This window comes from Prionailurus bengalensis, chromosome B3 (genome assembly GCF_016509475.1).
Source record: "Prionailurus bengalensis isolate Pbe53 chromosome B3, Fcat_Pben_1.1_paternal_pri, whole genome shotgun sequence".
Lineage (NCBI taxonomy): Eukaryota > Metazoa > Chordata > Mammalia > Carnivora > Felidae > Prionailurus > Prionailurus bengalensis.
The window spans coordinates 51938321-51960885 of record NC_057355.1 but is presented as its reverse complement, the minus strand read 5'-3'; the positions used below and the strand labels follow the sequence as shown (position 1 = coordinate 51960885).

The 22565-nt window shown below is 35.5% G+C and overlaps 1 protein-coding gene across 5 annotated transcripts in view; it reads right to left on the bottom strand.

Moving 5' to 3' along the window:
- Positions 1 to 22565, bottom strand: part of FAM214A (family with sequence similarity 214 member A) — an 88814-nt gene that overhangs the window by 17442 nt on the left and 48807 nt on the right. For 4 of the 5 annotated variants that reach the window (XR_006293295.1, XM_043555393.1, XM_043555391.1 and 1 more), the window contains exons 3-9: positions 11136 to 11320; positions 10019 to 10221; positions 9619 to 9744; positions 6419 to 8267; positions 4426 to 4545; positions 1041 to 1120; positions 234 to 342 (exon numbers count right to left, since the gene is read on the bottom strand). Coding sequence is in view for 4 of the 5 variants with exons in the window: in XM_043555393.1 (XP_043411328.1) it covers positions 234 to 342; positions 1041 to 1120; positions 4426 to 4545; positions 6419 to 8267; positions 9619 to 9744; positions 10019 to 10221; positions 11136 to 11320 (2672 nt within the window). In the remaining variant the exon portion in view is untranslated. The remainder of the gene's footprint in view (positions 1 to 233; positions 343 to 1040; positions 1121 to 4425; positions 4546 to 6418; positions 8268 to 9618; positions 9745 to 10018; positions 10222 to 11135; positions 11321 to 22565) is intronic. The other variant, XM_043555394.1, reaches the window with a different exon arrangement.

Genomic DNA, 22565 nt, shown 5'->3' with positions numbered 1-22565 from the left:
CTCACTCCAGTTTACCTAAGTCCTCTAACTCCCCTACAAGGTACCCAGTTATAAGATGGCAGTACCAACAATTCTAACTTCACTTCTCACAGAAAGGAAAAGGGAAAGATTTCAAGGCTTTGAAAAAATACAATCCATTTATTTATTTCCCTTTCACAAACAAATGACATAAATAACACCCTAGGTCTAGGTTAAGAAACTTCAACTCTTAAAATAGTTTTCAAAAACATTACCTCAAAATTTCCTAAGAGACTAAGACTTGTTATAGGTGGAGCACTAGAACTCAGAAATGGTTTTTCATGAATATCTGGATCATCTTCAGTGTTTAAACATGGTCGATGACTATTAAAAAGAAAATCAGCAAACAAACACATTAAGCACAGTATTTTCTAATTTATTTTTTGTATAAAATTAAATTAGGAGAATTTGATCCATTTTACTTAAACTACATGATAAAAAATTAATCCAACCAAATTTTAAGATATGAAATATCTAGTTTAAATTCCTGATTCGATTTATGGTCTTTGTTCTAATATTTGACAAAAAAAATATAGGTAATATCCTAGAAGGTTTCAAGGCAGAATTTATATCACATAGTGGCATCCGCTAGAAATCTATAATGCAATCTTCTTTATCAGTCTTCATTTTCAGTTAAAAATGAGAATATAAAGGCAAAATTATGTGACTAAAGAAAATAAGGAGAGTATTATTTGTCAACATGGACACATTTCCAAGGTTTTGTTTTTTTTTTTTTGCAAAGAACTGTAAGGTAAAGGAGGAGGTGAATGACCAGAAATATTCAAACTTACTTAAGTGCTAAAACCAATGTATTTATTATGATGACCAATATACACTAGCTACTCATTGTCTTAATTTCTCCCTTCATCCTTAATAACTCTGTGAAATTAATATTGAAAATGATACCCAACTAGAAAATAATATTCCTATTAGAATTGTGATTTTTAGAGTAAACATTTATTACACAAGACTAGAAATTAGTATATTATTTCAAATACACAAATCAGTTTTAATATAAATACCTTCCAGATGATAAGCTTTTCAGATGCAGTAATGAAGAATCCAAATCAAAGCAACCTGATTGTGTCTTTCTTTGAGGAACCTAAGGTCAAAATAATCATTTGTGATATTTAAAAAGACTGTAATTTTTTCTTGAATTGATAGAACACTTTTCAAATTAAAGTTAAGCATATTTTACAAATACTATAACTTCTCCCCAGTCTACTTACAATCATACTCTATTACATATTGTCCTTATTTCTCATGTTATTAACTGGTAGAAAAAAAATAAATGATTAACAAAAGCACTTTTACTAGGTTTTGACTCTTTAAGAAGCAGAATGTTTTTTCTAAAACAAAATCTTACATGGAATCTCAATATATAATAAGACTTTTACTTTTTTACTTTATATACAGTTAACCCTCTAACAACACAGGGATTAGGGGGCACTAATCCCCCCCGCCCAGCCTCTGCAGTTGAAAATCCACAAAAAGTTTTGGATCCCCAAAAACTTAACTACTAATAGCCTACTGTTGACTGGAAGCCTTACCAACAGCATAAATAGCCAATTAACACATATTTTGTATGTTATATGTATTCTATACATGTTGTTCAAGGGTCAACTGTACTTCTGTATTTTGTGAAGGGAGTAAAAGACTTACAGCTTTCAAATAAAAATAAACAAACAAAAAAAAAATTAAATGGTGATGGGAGCCTGGAGTCCTGCCAACTCTGCTGCTCCTTTGTCCCTCCCTACCCACTGTGCATTTCTAAGAACTCTGGGGCTTCACAAAGAATAGGTTTGAAAAATACTGCTCCAGATGTTCAACCACCATTTTATACCACACATTACATTTAAGACCATGATCCAATCACCATCTAGCTGAAAATATCCTAAAAATAAAAGACCCAAATATAAACTAAAGTTAAAATCACATACAACATGCAAGTTAACAAGACTTGTTACTAGAATAAATATGTATTGTATACAGTACGTTCGTCATTAAGAAAAAAGATAATACTGAATGTCTAAGCAATCTCAATATTTTTGAGATTTTCATGAGTGCACCATGCTATTTTTTGTAGCTTGAACTTAATTGGGGGCACCTTGGTGGCTCAGCTGGTTAAACGTCCGACTCTTGATTTTGGCTCAGGTCATGATCTCACAGTTTCCTGAGTTTGAGCATTGACCCTGCAGAGCCTGCTTGGGATTCTTTCTCTCCCTCTCTTTCTGTCCCTCCCCTGCTTGTGCTCTCTCTCAAAATGAACTTTAAAAAAATTATATATAAAAAAAGAACTTAATGTGAAGTTCTCAATCTAAATTCTCATGTCTTCAATTCTGAAAAGTTCTTTACCTTCATTTCTTCTGATACTGCATTTTCTTTGTTCCACTTAGTTCTACTTTTAGAATTTGTACTACACTTCTATTCAGCATCTCATTTAATCCTCCATGGCTCTTCCATATTTTACCAACTCTCTTCCTTTCTGTACTTTATTCAAGATGCTTTCTTAGCATCTGTCCACCCATCACTACATTGCTATACAGCTGATTCTGATTCAATGTTAATCCTTCTGTATTTGTAGGCACACATGTTGTGTGTGTATACAGCAATTAAAATATTTTTCATATTTAAAATTTCTATTTAGTTTTTTCAAGTTCATAAGTCCTTGCATCCCTACCCCCTGTTTGTACCTGTCCCAGCAGAGGCATTAAACCCTAGCACTAAATTAGGTTCAGATATCCCAGAGGGCCATAATTTGCCTCATATGAGTATTTGGAGATTTATCTTTCTTTCTCTTATATTATATTATGTACTTAAAGGTTATATCAGGTATTACATATTATTTTTATTAAAGGTTATATTCTATCCATGATTTCCGTCTTTGAGGAGGAAGAGTCTTTGTAGATGAACTCAGTCTACCATGCTGAACAGAAGTCTACAATGCTCTTTTTATCAGTATGATGCTGACAAATCTTTTTTCCTGATCACTTGGGTCTTTCGAAAGCACCTCATACCTAGGTCAAATGTTTGGGGTTATTTTAAGTTGTTTGGAATTCAGCTTCTCTAAGACAAACACCTAAGGTCCAAGTTATAAATTTAAATTCAAGATCTCTTATTCAATAATTATTTTTTGAACATAGGCCAGATATTGTATCCTTAGAGTTTACTTAAAAAAACACAGATAAAGTAGGGTGACTGGGTGGCTCAGTTGGCTAAGCGTCCAACTCCTGGTTTTGGCTTAAGGAATGATCTCACGGTTTCATGAGTTTGAGTCCTACATTGGGTTCTACACTGGCAGTGCAGAGCCAGCTTGAGATTCTCTCTGTCTCCCTTTCTCTCTGCCCCTCCCCGACTCACACTGTCTGTCTCTCCCAAAATAAATAAGTAACTTAAAAAAAAAAAACACGCAAAGCACCAAAACTTATCTTCTATCAGTAGCAAAATATATATGCTTTTACTTCTCCCTGATATTGATCACTTGACTCAGGTTTAACTGAAATGGCAGGTATACCAGCTAACAACTGATAGCTTACTATGTGTTAGGAATTATATTAATCATCCCCATAATACTAAAGCAGACATTATGCTAGGGTCAAGTCAGGGTGATTCCAAAGCAAGACTCCTAACCATTGCACTCATATCTACAAATCTATTTGTAAATGTAGAGTGGGGAAATTTATATGTCTCAAAATAAGATGCTGCATGGGTTCCAAATCAAAAACAACCACAAATCTGATTCCCAAATAACTCAGCTGGTGATGTCAACCAGCTTCAGATACAAATTTATTTATACAAACCCACTTGACACTAAGTATTTTCTTTATATTTAGTAATAATTAAAAGATTAGACAAAAGAATTTCAGAGAAATTTTATAATCCTAATTTTTTTCATATTTTTAGTCTTTTCTCATATTAACACATAGCTATTAAATATATTAAAAAGTGGTTTCTAACTGGAAATTCCTTTTAAAGGCATTTACATTTTTCGGGTGCCGGGGTGGCTCAGTTGGTTAAGCAGCTGACTTCAGCTCAGGTCATGATCTCAAGGTTTGTGGGTTCGAGCCCTGCATCAGGCTCTGTGCTGACAGCTCGAAGCCTGGAGCCTGCTTTGGAGTCTGTCTGTCTGTCTCTCTCTCTCTGCCCCTCCCCAGCTCACACTCTGTCTCTGTCTCTCTCAAAAATAAAATAAAAAACATTAAAAAAAATTTTTTTTAAAAAAGTGCATTTAAATTTTTTATTAAAAAAATTTTTTTAATAAAAAAGTGCATTTAAATTTTTTATTAAAAATTTTTTTTAATAAAAAAGTGCATTTAAATTTTTTTCAATTACAATTCAGATAAAATAATTTGTAAACATTTTAGATGTTTCCAAGTATTAATATGAAATAAGAGAAAGAAACCTTACAGGACTTGAGAGAAGAGGCAATCCAGTTCGAGGATGAAAAGCTCTGGTTGAGGTCCCATCTAAGGAATGAAAATTATGTTTCCGCCAGACACTTGAATGTTTCAGTGGTATAGTCTTCTGCTAGGAAAATAATTAATTTTAATGATAACATTTAAGTAATTTTGGTCTTATCCCTAATATGTACTGAGATATTACATCTTGGGTGGTAATGCTAATCATCTACAGATCTAGATCTACACACACACACACACACACACACACATATACACTTTAATAAAACAACGTCTAAGAGTTTTTTTCTAAAGTACTGAATAAACTCAAATATTCTAAAGAAACTATGTCCAAATATAATCGTCTTATACATATGCTCATATTTATAAATACTCAGAGTCTAACATCTGGTAAGCTAATATTTGATACTTTTAATTTGTGAAAAAAACAACTACTCACAGGTAGAAAAAAGAGTATTCTAAAATATAAAACTATGTTAATATTAAGAGTCGTTCTCAAAGCATGTAATTTGGTAGAGCACGACACAGAAATACAATAAATGTGAATTTAAAAATATATCTAATGCAGTTGCAGTACATGTTTTTGATGTGATACAGAAACAAGCTATTTCTTAAGAATTTAGGCAAGTTTAAACCCAAACACTAGAAATTCATAGCAACACATAAAAATCAGAAAAGTCTACTTTGGGTCCTGGCTCTGCCACTTACTAGCTTTGTAAGACCTCGGGCAAGTTACTTAAGCTCTCCAGTCCTAGGGTCCTCATTTGTAAACTGGAGTTTACTCTAGTTTACTCTCATAGTTTAGTGGAAGGATTAAGTATGCCAATATGTGTAAAATATTCAGAAGAGTGTCTGGGCACTTAGTAAATGTTGTATGATTATATTTAAAACAAGAGCATGAAAAACCGAATATTAGTAGCTTGAAAAAGACAGTGGCCAAATTAAGTTTTCCTTTTAGGTACCAGAAAGGATCATGAAAAGCTAACTGTTTTTGTGACAATTATAGTTTTAGAAAATTGCAAACTACCATTTGATACAATCCATGTTAGATATTCTATTGAAAAACAAATTGGAAACATGGTACAATTATTAAAACTCTTATGTCCAGCAAACTAATTTTACTGATAAAGAAGATAAACTAAGGACATTCAGATTTAGGTCAAGACAGTTAAAAAGTACTTTTCCAGGGGCACCTGGGTGGCTCAGTTGGTTAAACGTCAGACTTCGGCTCAGGTCATGATCTCTGGTTTGTGGGTTTGAGCCCCATATCCTGCTCTGCACTAATGGCTTGGGTTCCTGCTTTGGATTCTCAGTGTTCCTCTCTCTGCCTAATAATAATTTTCTAAAGCTAAAAAATGGTTTGGTAGAAAGTTAAATAAAATGTAAATAAGTATCTTTTATTTATATAGTACATTAAAGATTCACAAAATTTCTTAAAATCTATTATATGATTGTCACAACTCTGAGATAGGCAAAAGAGATTTATCATTCTTATTTTAGAACGGAGGAAACTGAGGTTTTTAGAAGTTAAGTGACTTAAGTTCAAAATTGTGAAGTCAGGATAGGAATCCAGGCATTCTAACCAACAAACAGCCTTGTGACTTCTCCATAGATATTCCTAAAATCCCTAGCTGAGCAGTGGCATTACAACGGGTGCACTGTATTAGGCCAGAGCTACTAACAAATGATACATTAAGCTGATGTGAGTTTCATTTCTGACTCCTAATTACCCTCCAGCAATTGTCTAGTGTTGAAATAACCAAAAAAGGGCAATGGGAAGAATTCACCTAGCATTTGCTCTTAAGTAAGTAGGTTATTTTCCAAGAATGTTAATACTAGTTTTGTAGCAGGTTTATTAGAACTGACTGTATTTACTATAATTAATGGGCACCTTAGGCCTTTATAACTAGATCTTCTGTAAACAAAATTGAAACCATGATAAATGCTTGAGAATTATATTTGAAATATTAGATGTTACCTACCAACACCTCTGTATTTTTCAGTCGTTCACATGTAGACAAACAGTCTTTTACTTTCTTTCTCTGAGAACAGTTTTGAGATTTTTCATCAATTATCTCTTCTTTCTTATCCTGTTCAATTTTTAATAGGTCTGGCTTTCTGCATTTGCGAACTTCATTATCTTTATTGAGATAATTTTCTATACTATTAAGTTGAGTATTTTGCTCACATGTCTTAGGCCTTTCTGAGTCTTTATTTGAGCACTTGTTTTCATGTTTGTTCAAATATTCAGACATTTCCAACATAGTAGCTTGTATTTTTGAGTCATCTTTTTTGGAGTTATCAAATTCATGATTCTTAAAATATTCTGGATTAGAATTTTCATTTTTTATTCTTTTTTCCTTATACTTATCTGTGCAAATCTGTTTGTCAATACTGTTGCAATTTGAATACTTTTTATCAGTTTCATTGCTAATTTCTTGCTCCTTAAATTGACACTCAGAAAGTGTATTTTCCAATCTGACTGTCAAATCTAAGTTATTTTTTTTGCAGTGAGGCATATTTGAGGGAGTCAATAAACTAGTGGCCTTGTTCTGTGTCTCTTGAAAAGTATTTTGGATGGTTTCACTAGGATTGTCCTGATACAGATTTCTTCTTATTTGAGGTTTCAAAGAGGATTCGACTTTACCATTACATTTAAAATAACTAAATGATTTATTCGGTATTAAGTTTTCCCCTTCGCTGCTGTCTTCTAACAAGGAAATTTTTGTATTGGAAATGGAAACAGAGGTAACATCCTTGTTTTTCTTCCACAAATTGTTGTCTTCATATGTACTCCTAAATACTTTCGAAGGAACCGAATTGGAGTCATGCATGTTGAATGACTGCCGGGGTATATGTGATGCAGTTGGATCAATATGCTCCAAGTGTTGAGCAATCCTTGCAATAACATCTTGTCGCTCCTGGAGTAAAGAGCCAATCAAAGGATTTGTCTCACCAACAGACTGACGAGAATAAAGACCATTGGAACTGCCAGTTTCACTTCGAGGAGTATCTGGTTTTACTTGAATTTTTCCCTCACTGGTGTCTTCTGAGGAGGTAAGCTCAGGACTACCAAAGGAAATGGAGAAAGTTTCTTTACATTTTCTCACATTTTCATTTTCTTTTGAAACCCGGAAAAGTTTTGAATTAAGTGAACTAGACTCTTGTATATTAAATGGATGTCCAGAAACAGGGGAAGTGCTTGGATCACAATGAATCAAATGCTGAGCAATTCTTGCAATAACTTCTTGTCGCTCCTGAATTAAAGAGCCTATTAAAGGATTAGTCTCACCAACTGACTGCCAGGAACTCTGGTGGCTAGAGACCCTGGAATCAATCACTGAAAATGATTTTAAAGTTCTCACTGGTGTTTCATGTGACTTTTTATCTCCTCTACCACTGAAGCCCAGAATATTGGCTTGACGTGTTCCATAGTCAGATTTACTGCCAGTGCCTGGATACAGTTTGACATTTTTGACAGCTGCAGTATATTCTGGAGTTGTGCCATTTTTTGCATGCAATATGTTTTCAGGTGCCATGGTCCAAGATTGTTTGCTACACAGACGCTGTGAACTATTTGTACTACATTGTTCTACTTCACTAGAATTGCGGTGCTGATGGACTTTAAGTTCATGTTCTTGAATTCTTTTCTCATAAAGGCCAATATTAGTGTGAATACTACAGGTCAAAACTGGATAATTAGATTGTCTGGGCAAGGACTGAACGCTGACTTTCAAGGCCACATTGTGAGAAACATTAGGAACAGGAAACACATGTTCAATCGGGGTCTGTGAAAAATTCCACTGCAGGTCTACATCAGCAGCACTGATTCTAGAATCATATAGAAATATACAGAATCAATGCATTGTAATGCTTATAACGTTATCATATATTATAAAAAATTTTCAATAGTTACATACTTATCTTTATTTGCATTAATTACTATTAAGGGTTTACTTTCAGCTACTTTACCATGCATGTCATTCTGATAAAACCAACATAAAAAGCACAATAGTTTATGCTTAGAATAGAGATGATTTTTTTTATCTGAAATTTACTGTCAAATTGGTTTCCATACAACATCCAGTGCTCATCTCAACAGGTGCCCTCCTCAATACCCATCACCCACGCTCCCCGTCCTCCCACCCCCCATCAACCCTCAGTTTGTTCTCAGTTTTTAAGAGTCTCTTATGTTTTGGCTCCCTCCCTCTCTAATCTTTTTTTTTTTTTCCTTCCCCTCCCAAATGGTCTTCTGTTCAGTCTCTCAGGATCCACATAAGAGCGAAAACATATGGTATCTGTCTTTCTCTGTATGACTTACTTCACTTAGCATAACACCCTCCAGTTCCATCCACATTGCTACAAAAGGCCATATTTCATTCTTTGTCACTGCCACGTAGTATTCCATTGTGTATATAAATCACAATTTCTTTATCCATTCATTAGTTGATGGACATTATGGAAAGAGCCTAGAGATGATCTTTTTACGAACACTAGACTACTTAGGCATTAAAGCTCAAGAATACTATAATTTAGAATTATTTCTTAAAACAAAAAAAAATGGCATTTACTCTAAATAAATGGATTTAGCTAATTCTGTTGTACAAGGTGATTAAGAGATACTCAATCTCAGGGCCAACTGCCTAAAGAAACAATTAGACACTTGGTCAGCAGCCTGTAAATTTACAGTTTTCAAGATGCAAAAATTAAATAAGTCTACCATTATGGAAATTCGGCAGCCCAAAAAGTTTTTATACATAAGCCCATTGGGGGTTCTTTAAAGCTAAAAAGCTCTCTGAAAACCATTCTATGCCGGAGGTGCCTGGGTGGCTCAATTGGTTAAGCATCTGACTTCGGCTCAGGTCATGATCTCACCGCTTGGGAGTTAAAACCCCACGTTGGGCTGTGTGCTGACAGCTCAGAGCTGGAGCCTGTTTCTGATTCTGTGTCTCCCTCTCTCTCAAAACAAACATTAAAAAAATAAAAAGCAAATTAAAAAATAAAGTAAAATTCATACTGATTCGCATTTAAATTCTCTAACTTGTTTTGAGAAAATCTTCAGTAAATTTTATCCACTTACATTTAGAAATGAAGGAAATAAATTGCTTAAAAGGTAAAATATCATTCAGTAGCTAACCAACAAGGTTAAATACACACTGTCCTTATTTTGCCCAAGACATACCTGTAAAGAATATTTCGTGGAATAGCACCATGGGAAACACTCAGCCAAGCACTTAATTGAGAAAAAAACACAAATGAGCGGACAGCCAATAGAAGAGTCTTCTCTTCAATAAATCGATCGCCACTCCTAAGGGAAGTAAAAAGTATCATTTAAATGTCAGCAAGTACAAAATGAGTGAACTGTAGAAATACAGAAGCTAAAATAAATATATTCTGGATATGTGCTTTCAAGAGTATCGAAGTGCATTTACTAGTGTCACTTGAAGTCAGAGAAGAACTAAATGTCTAAATTTTACTACATCATTAGAGTCAAAGACATGATACATTACTAAAATAATTTATAGAAGCAATGGAAAACCTGATTTAGCAAGAACAACTTGAAACTCAGTTCAACAACTTACTGTCGAGGAACTGGCTCCAAAATCCATCTTTCTAATAATAATGCATCTTGCTTAATTGCAGGATCATTGAGATCAATTCCATCTGTGGTGGGCCCATCATCACTGTAGCAGCAATCTGGGAGTAACATCACTTCCACCATGATTGGAAGGTTATTCTTCCACAACAGTAAGACCTCAGACCTAGTTCTTCTGGCTTGGCGACACTTAAGAGAAAATGAATGTAAGCGAAATACCTCAATAACCCAAGGCATTTTATATTTACAGTTTAAAATTATAATTGTAAAATAGACATCTGTATGAGAAATGAGTCAACTGTAGATCTTTGCTTAGGCTTATTTAGATTTCCTCATTAAATAGTGGATTAACACTAGTGAGTTCTAGAGTACAAGGATTAGTACTGAACATTTATGATGCAAAGTTTCTTGGGGAGGGGGATATTTCTGCTCTATTTTGTGGAAAAATAACTGTCATACACCATGTCTGACAGGCCTTGAGGTGGCCCAGCCTAGTTTGTTAACTATGTCATTGTTACAAAAAAAAGATTCATTCTAAGTAAAAACCAAAATATTAAAATCTCATTTTCATTAAATGCTCAAAATAGACAAGATTTTAAAAATGTAAAATTTTGAACTACATTTAAGAAACTGTTGGGAAAATCCCTATAGCAAATTATACAGTACCAATCAAAATAAATATTTTTAACATTATATAAAAATACTACTATGATAGCAAAAAGTATCCTCCCGTAGGAAAAAAGAAAGGAATATAAAAGGGAAATTGGTTAATCTGAAGAAAATAATCATGAAAATAATTCTACCAAATAAACACAAGATCAATAGCAACAATTATCTTAAATCTGGTGAGTAAGAAGGCAGGTATGATTTTGGCTGTCACCCTGCATGCTGATCTGCAAAGGTACCTACTGTGACTTTAAGAGCATCGCTTAAGAGTTAGGGGTATTAGCTATGATCCAAGATTAGGATTTTTTTTATTGTAGTTATAAGTGATTTTAAACTTAAGTGTGAACATTTTAATTGTCATGTAACAAAAGTGATCACAGAATTTAAACTAGTTTATATGAAAGAAAAAGAAAATATACTCAATACACAATTCTCACCTGAGCCAGCTTGTCACTACATTCATGTTTGGAAGTTACTGGGTAACAGGACTGTGCTGGAGGGCAATGGAAACTTTCTGTGCGACCTTTTACAGAACATTCAGGTGTTCGTCCTTCTGTTATTAACAAGGCCAAAGAGACCAAGAACTCCTCTGCATCATATTCAAAATATTCATCTAGAGTATCTGGTTTAAAAAAAAAATGAGTCTCTAATTTAATGTATTCTTGTTAAGAACTCAGCATTTACACCTAAAATACCTAATGTCACAATCTATATTCAAGTATATTCAGTAACAAAGAGTGAAAGGGGGGTAAAAATCAGGCAATTAAAATACAGTAAACTCTTGATTCACAAGGTATACAAGGTAAGGAGAGAATGGATAATTCCAAATTTCAGTTAAGACAAAGATGGTTGAAATTATAGCATAAAATTATTTTTATGTCAATTTCAGTTAAAATGTCTAAGATTTAGGAATAAATTTATAATCCTATAGATATTTAGATATCTTCTATTTTTCAGATGTCAAGTGCAACAGTTTTTATACCCAAAATTTCACCAATAACCAAAAGGTTAAAAGGTCTTACTGTGTCATATTGTTTAGCTGTTTTATTACTATTATTAAATATTAAGGATGCAAATTCAAATACATGTTTCTCCCTTTCTCTCCTTTGTCCCTTTCTTATCTAGTTCCTTATTCTTACAACCCATCTGTGCTGTGGACATTCAGAGCTCTGGAGTCCTTCTCTGCCTATGCCTTACAGTATTAGTAGTTTCAAAAGGAGAAATGTTATAATTATCGCAGCAGATGCAGGCCCAAATTACAATATATAAAGTGTGAATTTTGTTGTTGTTATTGTTACTATGCAGTTCCAAACAATTTGATATGCAGGTGTTCTCACTTATTTGTAGTAATTTTTAAATTTCTCACAAGTGCTCCAAGTTTGTGTAACAGTTAAGTTTCAAAAGTGTTAACCTGTTACACGAGTTGAACACTCATGCAAATGTACACACACAAATTCAATTTGTTGTGCAATCCAATTAAATAACACATACTTTAAGTACTTGCTACACTGTATTAAGTGACAGGGAATACAGAATTGTACTATGGCATAGACCCTAGTCTCAAAGGGTTCGTGATTCATAAATCATCTTCAAAACAAATAGAACACTACAGCATTTAATACATTCCAAAGTTTTTCATAACAGTGGTAAAATTTTGCAAAAGAGGTAGGCATTGAAATACACAAAAAGAGTCAGACCTATAAATACAAAGAACAAATTGGTGGTTGTCAGAGGCAAGGGGGCTGGGAGATGGGCAAAATTTGTGAAGGAGAGTGGGAAATACAGGCTTTCAGTTATGGAATAAATAAGTCAAGGGAATAAAACGCACAGCATAGGGAATATAGTCAATGATATTCTAATAGCGTTGTTTAGTGATAGATGGGAGCTACACTTACGAGCACAGCATAGAAAATCTGAATCATTATGTTGTACACAGGAAACTAATGTAACATTGTGGGACAACTATACTGAAAACAATTGTTTTTTAAAGGAGGTAGGCATTGAGCAGAACCAGGAGAGAGAAAGTGCAACTTGAGTAGAGAACCTGTATAGAGAAAGCGTGCAAAAGAAAGGACTGGAGCCAGATTATGAATAGCCTTGAAGGAAATGACGAAGAATGCCCATTTCTAGCATCAGGAAGGCTTATCTGGAAAAGCAGCAGCCTTCAAAGCCAACTTTATTGAGTTGGTATTTTAAGACCATTCAGAAAATATTCCCTAAAATGACCATGTGCAACATATAAAATAACAGTGAACACTAACAATGTCAGACATTGCCAGTTCTAAGTACTTTCTACACATTAATTCATTCTATCCTCAGAGCAGCTCTATAAGGCGGAAACTGTTACTACCATTTTAAAGATAACTGAAGCATAGAGATGTTAAGTAACTTGCCCAAGATTACCCAGCCAGTAAAGAATGAAGTTGGAATTTGAATCTACAGTCTGGCTCCAGAATCTGGTTCCTTAACCACTACTACTTCATGCCTGCTTTCTTTCATTGCAGCTATAAAAACTGTTATTACATACTTTAGTATATGTTTATAAAAATGTAAGTAAAATAATAATATGCAACATATATATTAATAATACATATTGGAACAGACAGCCCCTCATCAGCTTACTATTTTTTGACTTGACGATGGTGTGAAAGTGATTTGGCTTTTGATCTGGTCCCAGACAGCAATATGGTAGGGTCCTCTCGTGATGCTGCACAGCTGCAGTGAGCTCCAGGGCCCCGTCTGCCACATGATGGAGAGGGCAAACCACCAATACACTTACAACCATCTGTACCAACACAACCATTCTCTTTCTCTCATTTCCAGTATAGTGTTCAATAAATTACAAGCATATTCAACACTTTATTATAAAATAGGCTTTGTGTTAGATGATTTTGCCCATCTGTAGTCTAATGTAAGTGTTCTAAGCACGTTCAAGGCAGGCTTGGCTAAGCTATGACATTTGCTAGGTTTGGAATGTTAAATGCATTTTTCACTTAAACCTATCATAAGTTGAAAATGTCTTATCAGGATGTAACCCCGCTGTAAGTCAGGGAAGATCTGTAGTTTCCAGGGATAGAACCCTAGTTTATAATAATGTGACAAGAAAAACAAGAGAGTGATCTCAACTTTCCACTTTCCTCTAGAAATCAATTAGATTATAAATCAAAGGTTTCCTGTAGTCCCTTGGGATTCACTGAGTTAAATCCTGGTGTCCTTCATGGGGAATCAAAAGATGTAAAAAGGATTCCATTCAATCCCTTTCTCTGGTGGTTCTGTGGGTTTTCAAAGCTACCTCAGGCTTGCCATGGGCTACATGGCATGATTTCAGCTCCTGAGATATTTCTCTGGGCTCATCCTGTTCCTTTCCCTGAGTTTGTCAGCTAATCCTGGAAAACTAAGAATTGTGACAGAGCAGTGGCTCCTAATCTTTGGAATGCTGAATGATGCCAAGATGTCAGCTACTCCATGTGAATACCAAGGATGATCCACAGCCTAAGCAATAAATCTTACATTTATGTGCTACTACTTAAAAAAAAAAAAAATCTATACTTGAGAAAAAACCTACAAGGTCAGATTAAGAAAGGGGGAAGGGCAGAAAGAGTGGGGAGAATGACAGTGTTATCCTTATGCCTGCAAAACTATAATTTATCTCTAAAGCCCCAGCAAATAATGGCTTACACACCAGGAATTATCAAGTTTAAAGTGATAAAAACTAAACTATTACAAAAATAACTTTTTTTAAAGTTTGTTTACTTATTTTAAGAGAGGGGCAGCGAGAAAGGGAGAGAACCCCAAGGAGGTTTAGTGCTGTCAGTGTAGAGCTCAATGTGGGGCTCGCACTCACAAACCATGAGATCATGACCTAAGCCGAAATCAAGAGTTAGATGCTCAAGTGACTAAGCCATCCAGGCACCCCCAGAGTGTTAAATATTTAAATGAAAAACTTAAAACAAAGATTAGAGATGACAGTAGTTATATATTAGTTATCTATGTAACCATTACATAAAAATTACAGGACACCTAGGTGGCTCAGTTGGTTGAGCACCTGACTTTGGCTCAGGTCATGATCTTGCAGTTAGTGAGTTCGAGCCCCGCTGTCACTCAGCACTGCTGTCAGCCTATCAGCAGAGCCCACTTTAGATCCTCTGTCCCCTCTCTCTGCCCCTCCTCCACTGTACTCTCCCAAAAACACATATTAAAAACAAAACAAAACAAAACAAAACAGAACTGCAACGAATAGCATGGATTATACTGTAGCATTATGAAAAATAAAATACTACCTAAATGCATGTGACTTTATGATGACAACCTTTAGGAACTGTCAGGAAAAATGTAAGGATGTCTGAATTTTAAGAAATGAGAATACTAAAATCACAGTGGCCATTAGAAAAGTCACATAGTTAAAATTTTGATAATGTCAACCTCTAAAACACCAGACAGCAGAGACTACCATAAGGAATACGAACAATAACTGAGAACTATGTCATGCTAAAGAAAATTCACTCAATAGAACTTGATATTTTGAGCTTATTCTAGAAGTAAGTTATGATTTTAGGGCCTCTGAAAACAATGTACCTTTATAAAAACAAAAGGTGTTTCATATCTAGACAAATATGGACTGTTAATCTTACCTAGTAGTTACATATTTTAGAAGAAATAAATTATTTGATATAAAGCATAGCATTGAAGCAAACAAAGGATGTTACAAGTTTTCACAGGCTATGAAGGACAGATCTTTGGAGACTGGAGATTAATGAATCAAAACATAGTTCTAGAATCCCTCTACCTCCAAGACCTCAATGAGGATTGGGTTTACACCAGTTTGACTGAGAGCCATGACCAGACTGGCTGCTTTTGTAGTAGCATGCACTTCTGGCTGTGGAGTTTAGCTATTTCTTATACAGTTCCCCATCTGTTCTGTTTAATAAAAGAGGTGAACAATTTGGTAACTGGGAAAACTCTGATCAGAGTGATCCACAGATAAAATGGACTCTCAGTAGAAGTAAATTCTTTATCACCAGGGATATTCAAGGACAGACTGAGAGACACATCCCAGGGGTGTGATTGAAGGTATTCAGCTAGTTAAGTGGTAGCAAGAGTTCTTTCAACCCTGAGAGTCTATGAATCTGTTCTTCAGAAGCAGCACAGAAAAAACCCTAGGAGAGAAGCCAGAACCACTACCTCCTTCTTAGGAGCCCCAGGAGCCCCTCTGAACCAGTACTCATCATATAGTGATTCAGAAAAAACTCCCAGGATAGCTCAGAGCTTCTTCAAAGCTCTGTGTAAAACGAATGAGAGAAGAAGGTCTTACCCATCACTGGGCTGCTAGATATGTGGTTCAGTTTACCTTTTTTTTTTTTTTTAGTATTTTAAATTTATTTTAAATATAGTTTATTGTCAAATTGGCTTCCATACAACACCCAGTGCTCATCCCAACAAGTGCCCTCTTCAAGGTTCACTTTATTTCTAAAGCCTGGCAAGGTAGCAGAAAATTCCACACTTCTAATGACATGGAAGACAATGACAAGACAAGCAGGAGAATAACCTGGGGGTTGCTAAAAAAAAAAAAAAAAAAAAAAAAAATGTTTCTCTAACAATAAGGTTCTTTCAACTTCATAAAGGACAATCTGGTAATATGAATCAAAATCCTCTTTCTGTAAAATAACACATACACTGAGCTGAATATTAAAGGATATTTATTTAAATGTTTATACCAATTTAAAAAATGGAATAAACCTAAATGTCCAATAATACAGGACTGGTTGATATACTGTGGTATAGTTACATCTAAAATAATGATATAGGTCTACTTTTGACAAGGAAAGATATCTATAAAATATCTTGAAAGTGAAAACATAGTGTTTCAAAAGAAAGAGTGTTATGATCATGTGTTTGTGCCACAATCACATGTGCCATGTACACAGAAAGATGTATATATAATAAAATATGATCAGCCCTTTCATAAAGCTAACATACAAACACATAAGCTAAATTTTAAATAAACTACTGTTCTGATTGGTATTAGATAAATGATAAGGCCTTTTAATTGAAAAATAACATGTAAATAAAAGCATTACCTAGTGTCATACATTTTAGTCACTGTCTTATAGAACTCCTACTTAGTAGGCTGTAGTTTAGTTATTTAATACAGGAATTCGTGAAGACAAACACAGGTAACAGCATAGGTTGAAATAACTTAGCAGTTTAAAATGCTTTTTTTTTTGCTTTTTAAAAATAAAATTTAAAAAATTAAGTGAGATATAGAGTCTTATACTAACAATATGAGAAACATATGTAGGGAACTGAGAATGGGTGTTAAGAATTAGTGGAAAAGATTATGCTCAAAGAACTGGATTCTCTGTTGACATAACCAGTATATTGGTATTAAGACTCCATTTATTCAACAATTATTTATTATATGCGTACTATTATATACCTCCTGTGTGCCAGGAACTTTGCTAAACACTGGGATTTGGAGCTTATATTCTAGTGGTGGTGGAGAAAAACAAGAACAAATTAATAAGAAAAATAGCAGATAGTGGGGTACCTGGGTGGCTCAGTCAGTTAAGCCTCCACCTTCAGCTCAGGTCATGATCTCATGGTTCTTGGGGTTGAGACCCGCATCAGGCTCTGGGCTGACAGTTCAGAGCCTGGAGCCTACTTTGGATTCTGTGTCTCCTTCTCTCTGCCCTTCCCCCACTCATACACTGTCTCCCTCTCTCTCTCTCAAAATAAAGTAAACATTAAAAAAATTTTTTAAAGACAAAATCAGATGGTGTGAAGTGCTATGCTGTAAGTGGAAAAAGAGTGAAATGAGAATGCTTATGTGAATGTTTTGTATCAAGTGTTCAGAGAAGGCTTTTCTGAGTAGGCAACATTTAAGCTGAGATCTGAGCAAGGAGCTAGCTATTCAGAAATTAGGGGAAAGAGCATTCTGAGCAAAGGGTCTAAGGTGAGAATGAATGGGTAATGTCCCAGGTAAGTGAGGCTGGAAAGGCAGCAAGAAGAAAAGGAAGATGAAGATCAGAATGGTGGTGAGGGACTAGATTATACAGGATGATTTTGAAGCTCTCGAGGAAAGAGTTGAAATTTTGTCATAAATTCAATGGGAAGCCTTTGGAGGTTTTAATTAGAGAAATGGCTTGATCTGATTTACTTTTTTTAAAAAAAATTTATTTTTGAGAGTGATAGAGCTAATGTGCAAGCAGGGGAGGGGCAGAGAGAGAGAGAGAGAGAGAGAGAGAGAGAGAGAGAGAGAGAGAATCCCAAGCAGGCTCCGTACTGTCAGCACAGAGGTGACAGAGCTGAAGTCAAGAGGTGTAAACTTAACTGACTGAGACATCCAGGCAACCCTGATTTACATCTTAAAGTGATCACCTTGGCTGCTATGTTGATAATAGGAATAAAACCCAAAGTAGGTATACTAGTTAGGAGGCTACTGTAGTTGTCCAGGGTTAGGGATATAGTTTAGGGAATCATTGGCAATTGGAGAGTATTCACAATCAAGAGCTACCTAAAGGAATATGTTGGGAACTCATGACAGAGCCTGGAGGCACTCCACCAAGTAGTGATCTGAGAGAGGATGATGAACCAGCAAAAGGAGCTGTCAAGTATCTTGTATCACAGAAGCACAAGGAAAAAAAAATGTTTCAAGGGCAGAGCCAATGGTTTCAAATACCAGTGAGGTTTAATAAAATGTAAACAAAGATGTGACCACTGGATTTGACAATAAGCAAGTCACTGGTGACCATGAATGACAATAGTGATCTCAGTAGACAGTGATGGAAGACTAGGCAGATGTGACATACTGTGTCAATTATTCTGAAGGGTATAGATGATAAATACAAAAGTCTACTTTCTGAGTCCCGAGAAAAATGACCATTCATGTATTACAACAGCCCTTTCTATAAAAACAAGGTAAGTATTAAATACACATCATCATCACTCAAAATGGTCTTCAAATCTCAAAATGAGAATAAAAGAAGTTCCCTTCTAAGTCTATGAGACAAGGGTAGGAGATTCTCCCTCTTTATGGTCCTGAAATCCAGCCACTAAATCTTACTAATCTTACTTTAAAATTTTTCTTTGATTTAAACTCTTCTTTTTTGACCTCAAGACAGTTAACCTAAGTTAGGCTCTTGCTATTTTATGCCTGAATTACTACAACAGTCTCCTAGCTATGGTCTAGGACTCTAAGCCTCTTCTTACTCACTTTGCACTTGAATGCAATTAATATTCCTGAAGAGCCATTTCATCACATTCCTCTTCATTCTAAGTTTTCGGTTTGTTTTACTGGCTCCCGAACTGCCCTCTGATTTAATGTAAACTCTGACATTAGGGCCAGGACCACACTACACTTGGCTGTGCACTGCCAGGTTCTGATGTGAATGTTGCATCTTGGATACACACTGAGGTGACCCTGCTTTAGACTACACCTTTGGAGTCTTAGCTTTCTCCACCTTTGCTTTTTCATCTCTTTTACGTCTCCCCCCATAGTCTCTCTGTTCCAGCCAAACTGTGACCTATTCCATGCTTGTGCCACTCCTTGTTCTTTTTCATCTATTAAACATGGCTGATTCTTCTCCTTTCCAACAATTCTGAGCTTTCTGAAAAGTTTCTTGATTCCCTATTTTTTTTCCTCACAAAAGAGCCCTTTCCTAACTCATTTCCACACTCATCTTTCACTGACATTATACTCTTCCCCAGAACTTAGGTAAGCCATGTAGGCTATGAATGGTTACTTCAGGGTGCTGGCTCACAGTCCTAAGGTCATGAATTTCACCTCCACATGGGTAAGTTTCACTGTGTTCCATAAACAGGCTGTACTGCTAACTTCAGGCAACCTTTGCTCAAACTTGGGGCACTTACCACAAATGTGAACATGAAAACAGAAAGGATAGATCAACCATCACTTCAAGAAAAACTAAGCACTATATTAACAGTTCTATAGGCAACTCAGCCCATCCATTTCTTTATAATAATATTTTTAATATTTCATGGATATGTATCTCAATGGGTTAAATTCTATATACAATGAAAAAATTTTGGTTTCTCATCTTTATGTTCCAATCTCAAAGATAAGTGTTTCATGGTTCTGTTTTAGGCAAAAATTGTAAGGGAGCGTACCTTACTTCCAGATGAAGAAAATAAGGCACAAAGACAACAGTTTTCTTTAAAAAAATTTTTTTAATGTTTTATTTATTTTTGAGAGCAAGAGAGACAGAGCACGAGCAGGGGAGGGGCAGAGAGAGAGAGAGAGGGAGACACAGAATCTGAAACAGGCTCCAGGCTCTGAGCCTGTCAGCACAGAGTCCATGTGGGGCTTGAACTCACAAACTGCTAGGTCATGACCTGAGCCGAAGACAGACACTTAACCAACTGAGCCACCCATGTGCCCCTGCCCCTCAAGTTTCTCACTTCTTAAGGCATCACCAGATTGGTGAAATGGTTCATAAATGTTGTTAGCCTGTTTTATTAGCCTCTTTTTTTTTTTATCTTTTATCAAGTCATTCCAGGAGATTTCTATTGATTTAAAAAAATTTTTTTAATGTTTATTTTTCAGAGACAGAGACAGAGTGTGAGTGAGGGAGGATCAGAGAGAGAGAGAGAAAGACAGAATCCTAAGCCGGCTCCAGGCTCTGAGCTGTCAACAGAGAGCCCAAGGTGGAGCTAGAACTCATGAATTCAACCAAATATGGGTGTGAATTCAACCAAATATTTTTGTTGTACATCTACATAATACAATAACTACCAAAGTGCAAAATTATAATTAAAGCATTGTAATATTCTGAGGTGTCATCCAGAAAACTAAGTCATATGTATGTTTTTATAGTAATCTACCTTTTCAAAAACTGGCTATACATTTTAATTGTCACTTATTCCAAACATCCAATTACACAAAGATGATCATCATCTTCTTGAGTTGTGAAGTATTTTATCAAGTGCTTCTTCCTTTTAATTTTCATGATGTGCCGCAAAGTAATAGTTAAGAGCATGAACTCTGAGACAACCAGTTCTACTACTTGTTAGTTCTTTGGCTTTGTGCAAATTATACAACCTCCCTTTGTATCAATTTTTCTTTTCTCTTTTTCTTTTAACTTTATTTGAGAGAGATAGCACGAGTGGGGGAGGGGAAGAGAGAGGGAGACAGAGAATCCCAAGCAGGCTCTGCACTGGCAGAGGGGCTTGAACTCATGAAGCCAGGAGAACATGACCTGAGCTGAAACCAAGAGTCAGATGCTTAACCCACTGAGCCACCCAGGTGCCCTGCCTCAGTTTTTCTATTAAATGGGGAAAATAATAATATCAACCTTCAGAAGGTAGTTACAAGGATTGAGTTATTATTTGTAAAATTTCCAGAATATTATCTGACACAAAGCGATCACTATGGAATTGTTTGTTAAATTTAAGGTAAACATAAATGCAATGACACAGGTCTTCCTCTCATTTTAAAGATGTGAAAACTAATTCTGTAACATCATTTGCCCCAAGTCACACACATATTATCAGTAACTAGAGAATTATCTTTAAAAACCTGCTTGCCACTACCAATAGTCCTTAACTCCCAATTATAGAATCTCATACTTATTTTTCATTTCACACAAAAATGACTTCCAGTCTAACCTTCCAGATCAAGGCATGAATTCTTTAAAGCTCCTCCGACAGACGTATCTTCAGGGATTCTTGGTATTAAATGAATTTGGACTCTTTAAAGCTCTTTCAATTTAGATATTATGGAATATCTAGATTATGTACTTCCAGAAAAAGCAAGAGGATATCCCACTTAAAAAATCATGTTTTTAATGTTTATTTATTTTGAGAGAGTTTGTGCGTGTGTGCATGCAGGATGGGCAGAAAGAGAGAGTGAGAGAATCCCAAGCAGGCTCCCCACTGTCAGCCCAGAGCCTGACACGAGGCTCCATCTCCCAAACCGATCTCACAAACTGTGAGATCATGACCTGAGCCAAAATCAAGAGTCAAATGCTTAATGGACTGCTCCCCAGGCGTCTTGAAACATTATTCTTATAATGCTTGGCAAAACTGTACAATCATATCTGCTTATAAATAAAGTGTTTCAATGTTCTATTTTGTGCATTAAAAAACACTTAAGAGTTCATTAAAACTGAGCTTGGTCCCTTTAATCGTCAAAGAAAAATAAGCAGCTTCTGTGGGAAAAAAGACAAGGGATAAATGGTTTTGCTTTTTTTTTTTTTTTTTAAAAGACCAAGTCTTGGCTTTTGTACACAAGTCACAAATTAAACTCAAAAGAACCTTCAAGAGCATGTATTTTCATTAATTTGTACATGAGGAAACTGGACTTCGGAGAGGTAAAGTAATTGCTCAGACACATGGCAATATAATGGCAAAGTGAGGCCTCAAACCAAGATCTCTTAGATGTGAAAAATGTTAGAAATCTGAGGACTTATGGGGGCACCTAGGTGGCTCAGTTGGTTGAACATCCAACTTTGGCTCAGGTCATGATCTCACGGTTCTTGAGTTCAAGCCCCACATCCGGGCTCTGTGCTGACAGCTCAGAGTCTGGAGCCTGAGCTCCAGATTCTGTGTCTCCCTCTCTCTCTCTCTCTCCACCCCTCCCCTGTTCTCATTCTCCCTCCCTCCCTCTCTCTCTCTCCCTCTCTCAAAAAATAAATGTTATTTTTTTTTTAATTTGAAAAAGAAAACAATCAGAAAAGAATAAATAGTTAAGATTTGGGGCATTGAGGAGGGCACCTGTTGGGATGAACACTGGGTGTTGTATGGAAACCACTCTGACAAGAAATTGTATTTAATATATTAAAAATAGTTAATATTTGGAATCAAAATACAGAGAAAAGAGGAGGAAAAGAAAAAGGTAAACAAAATAAAGG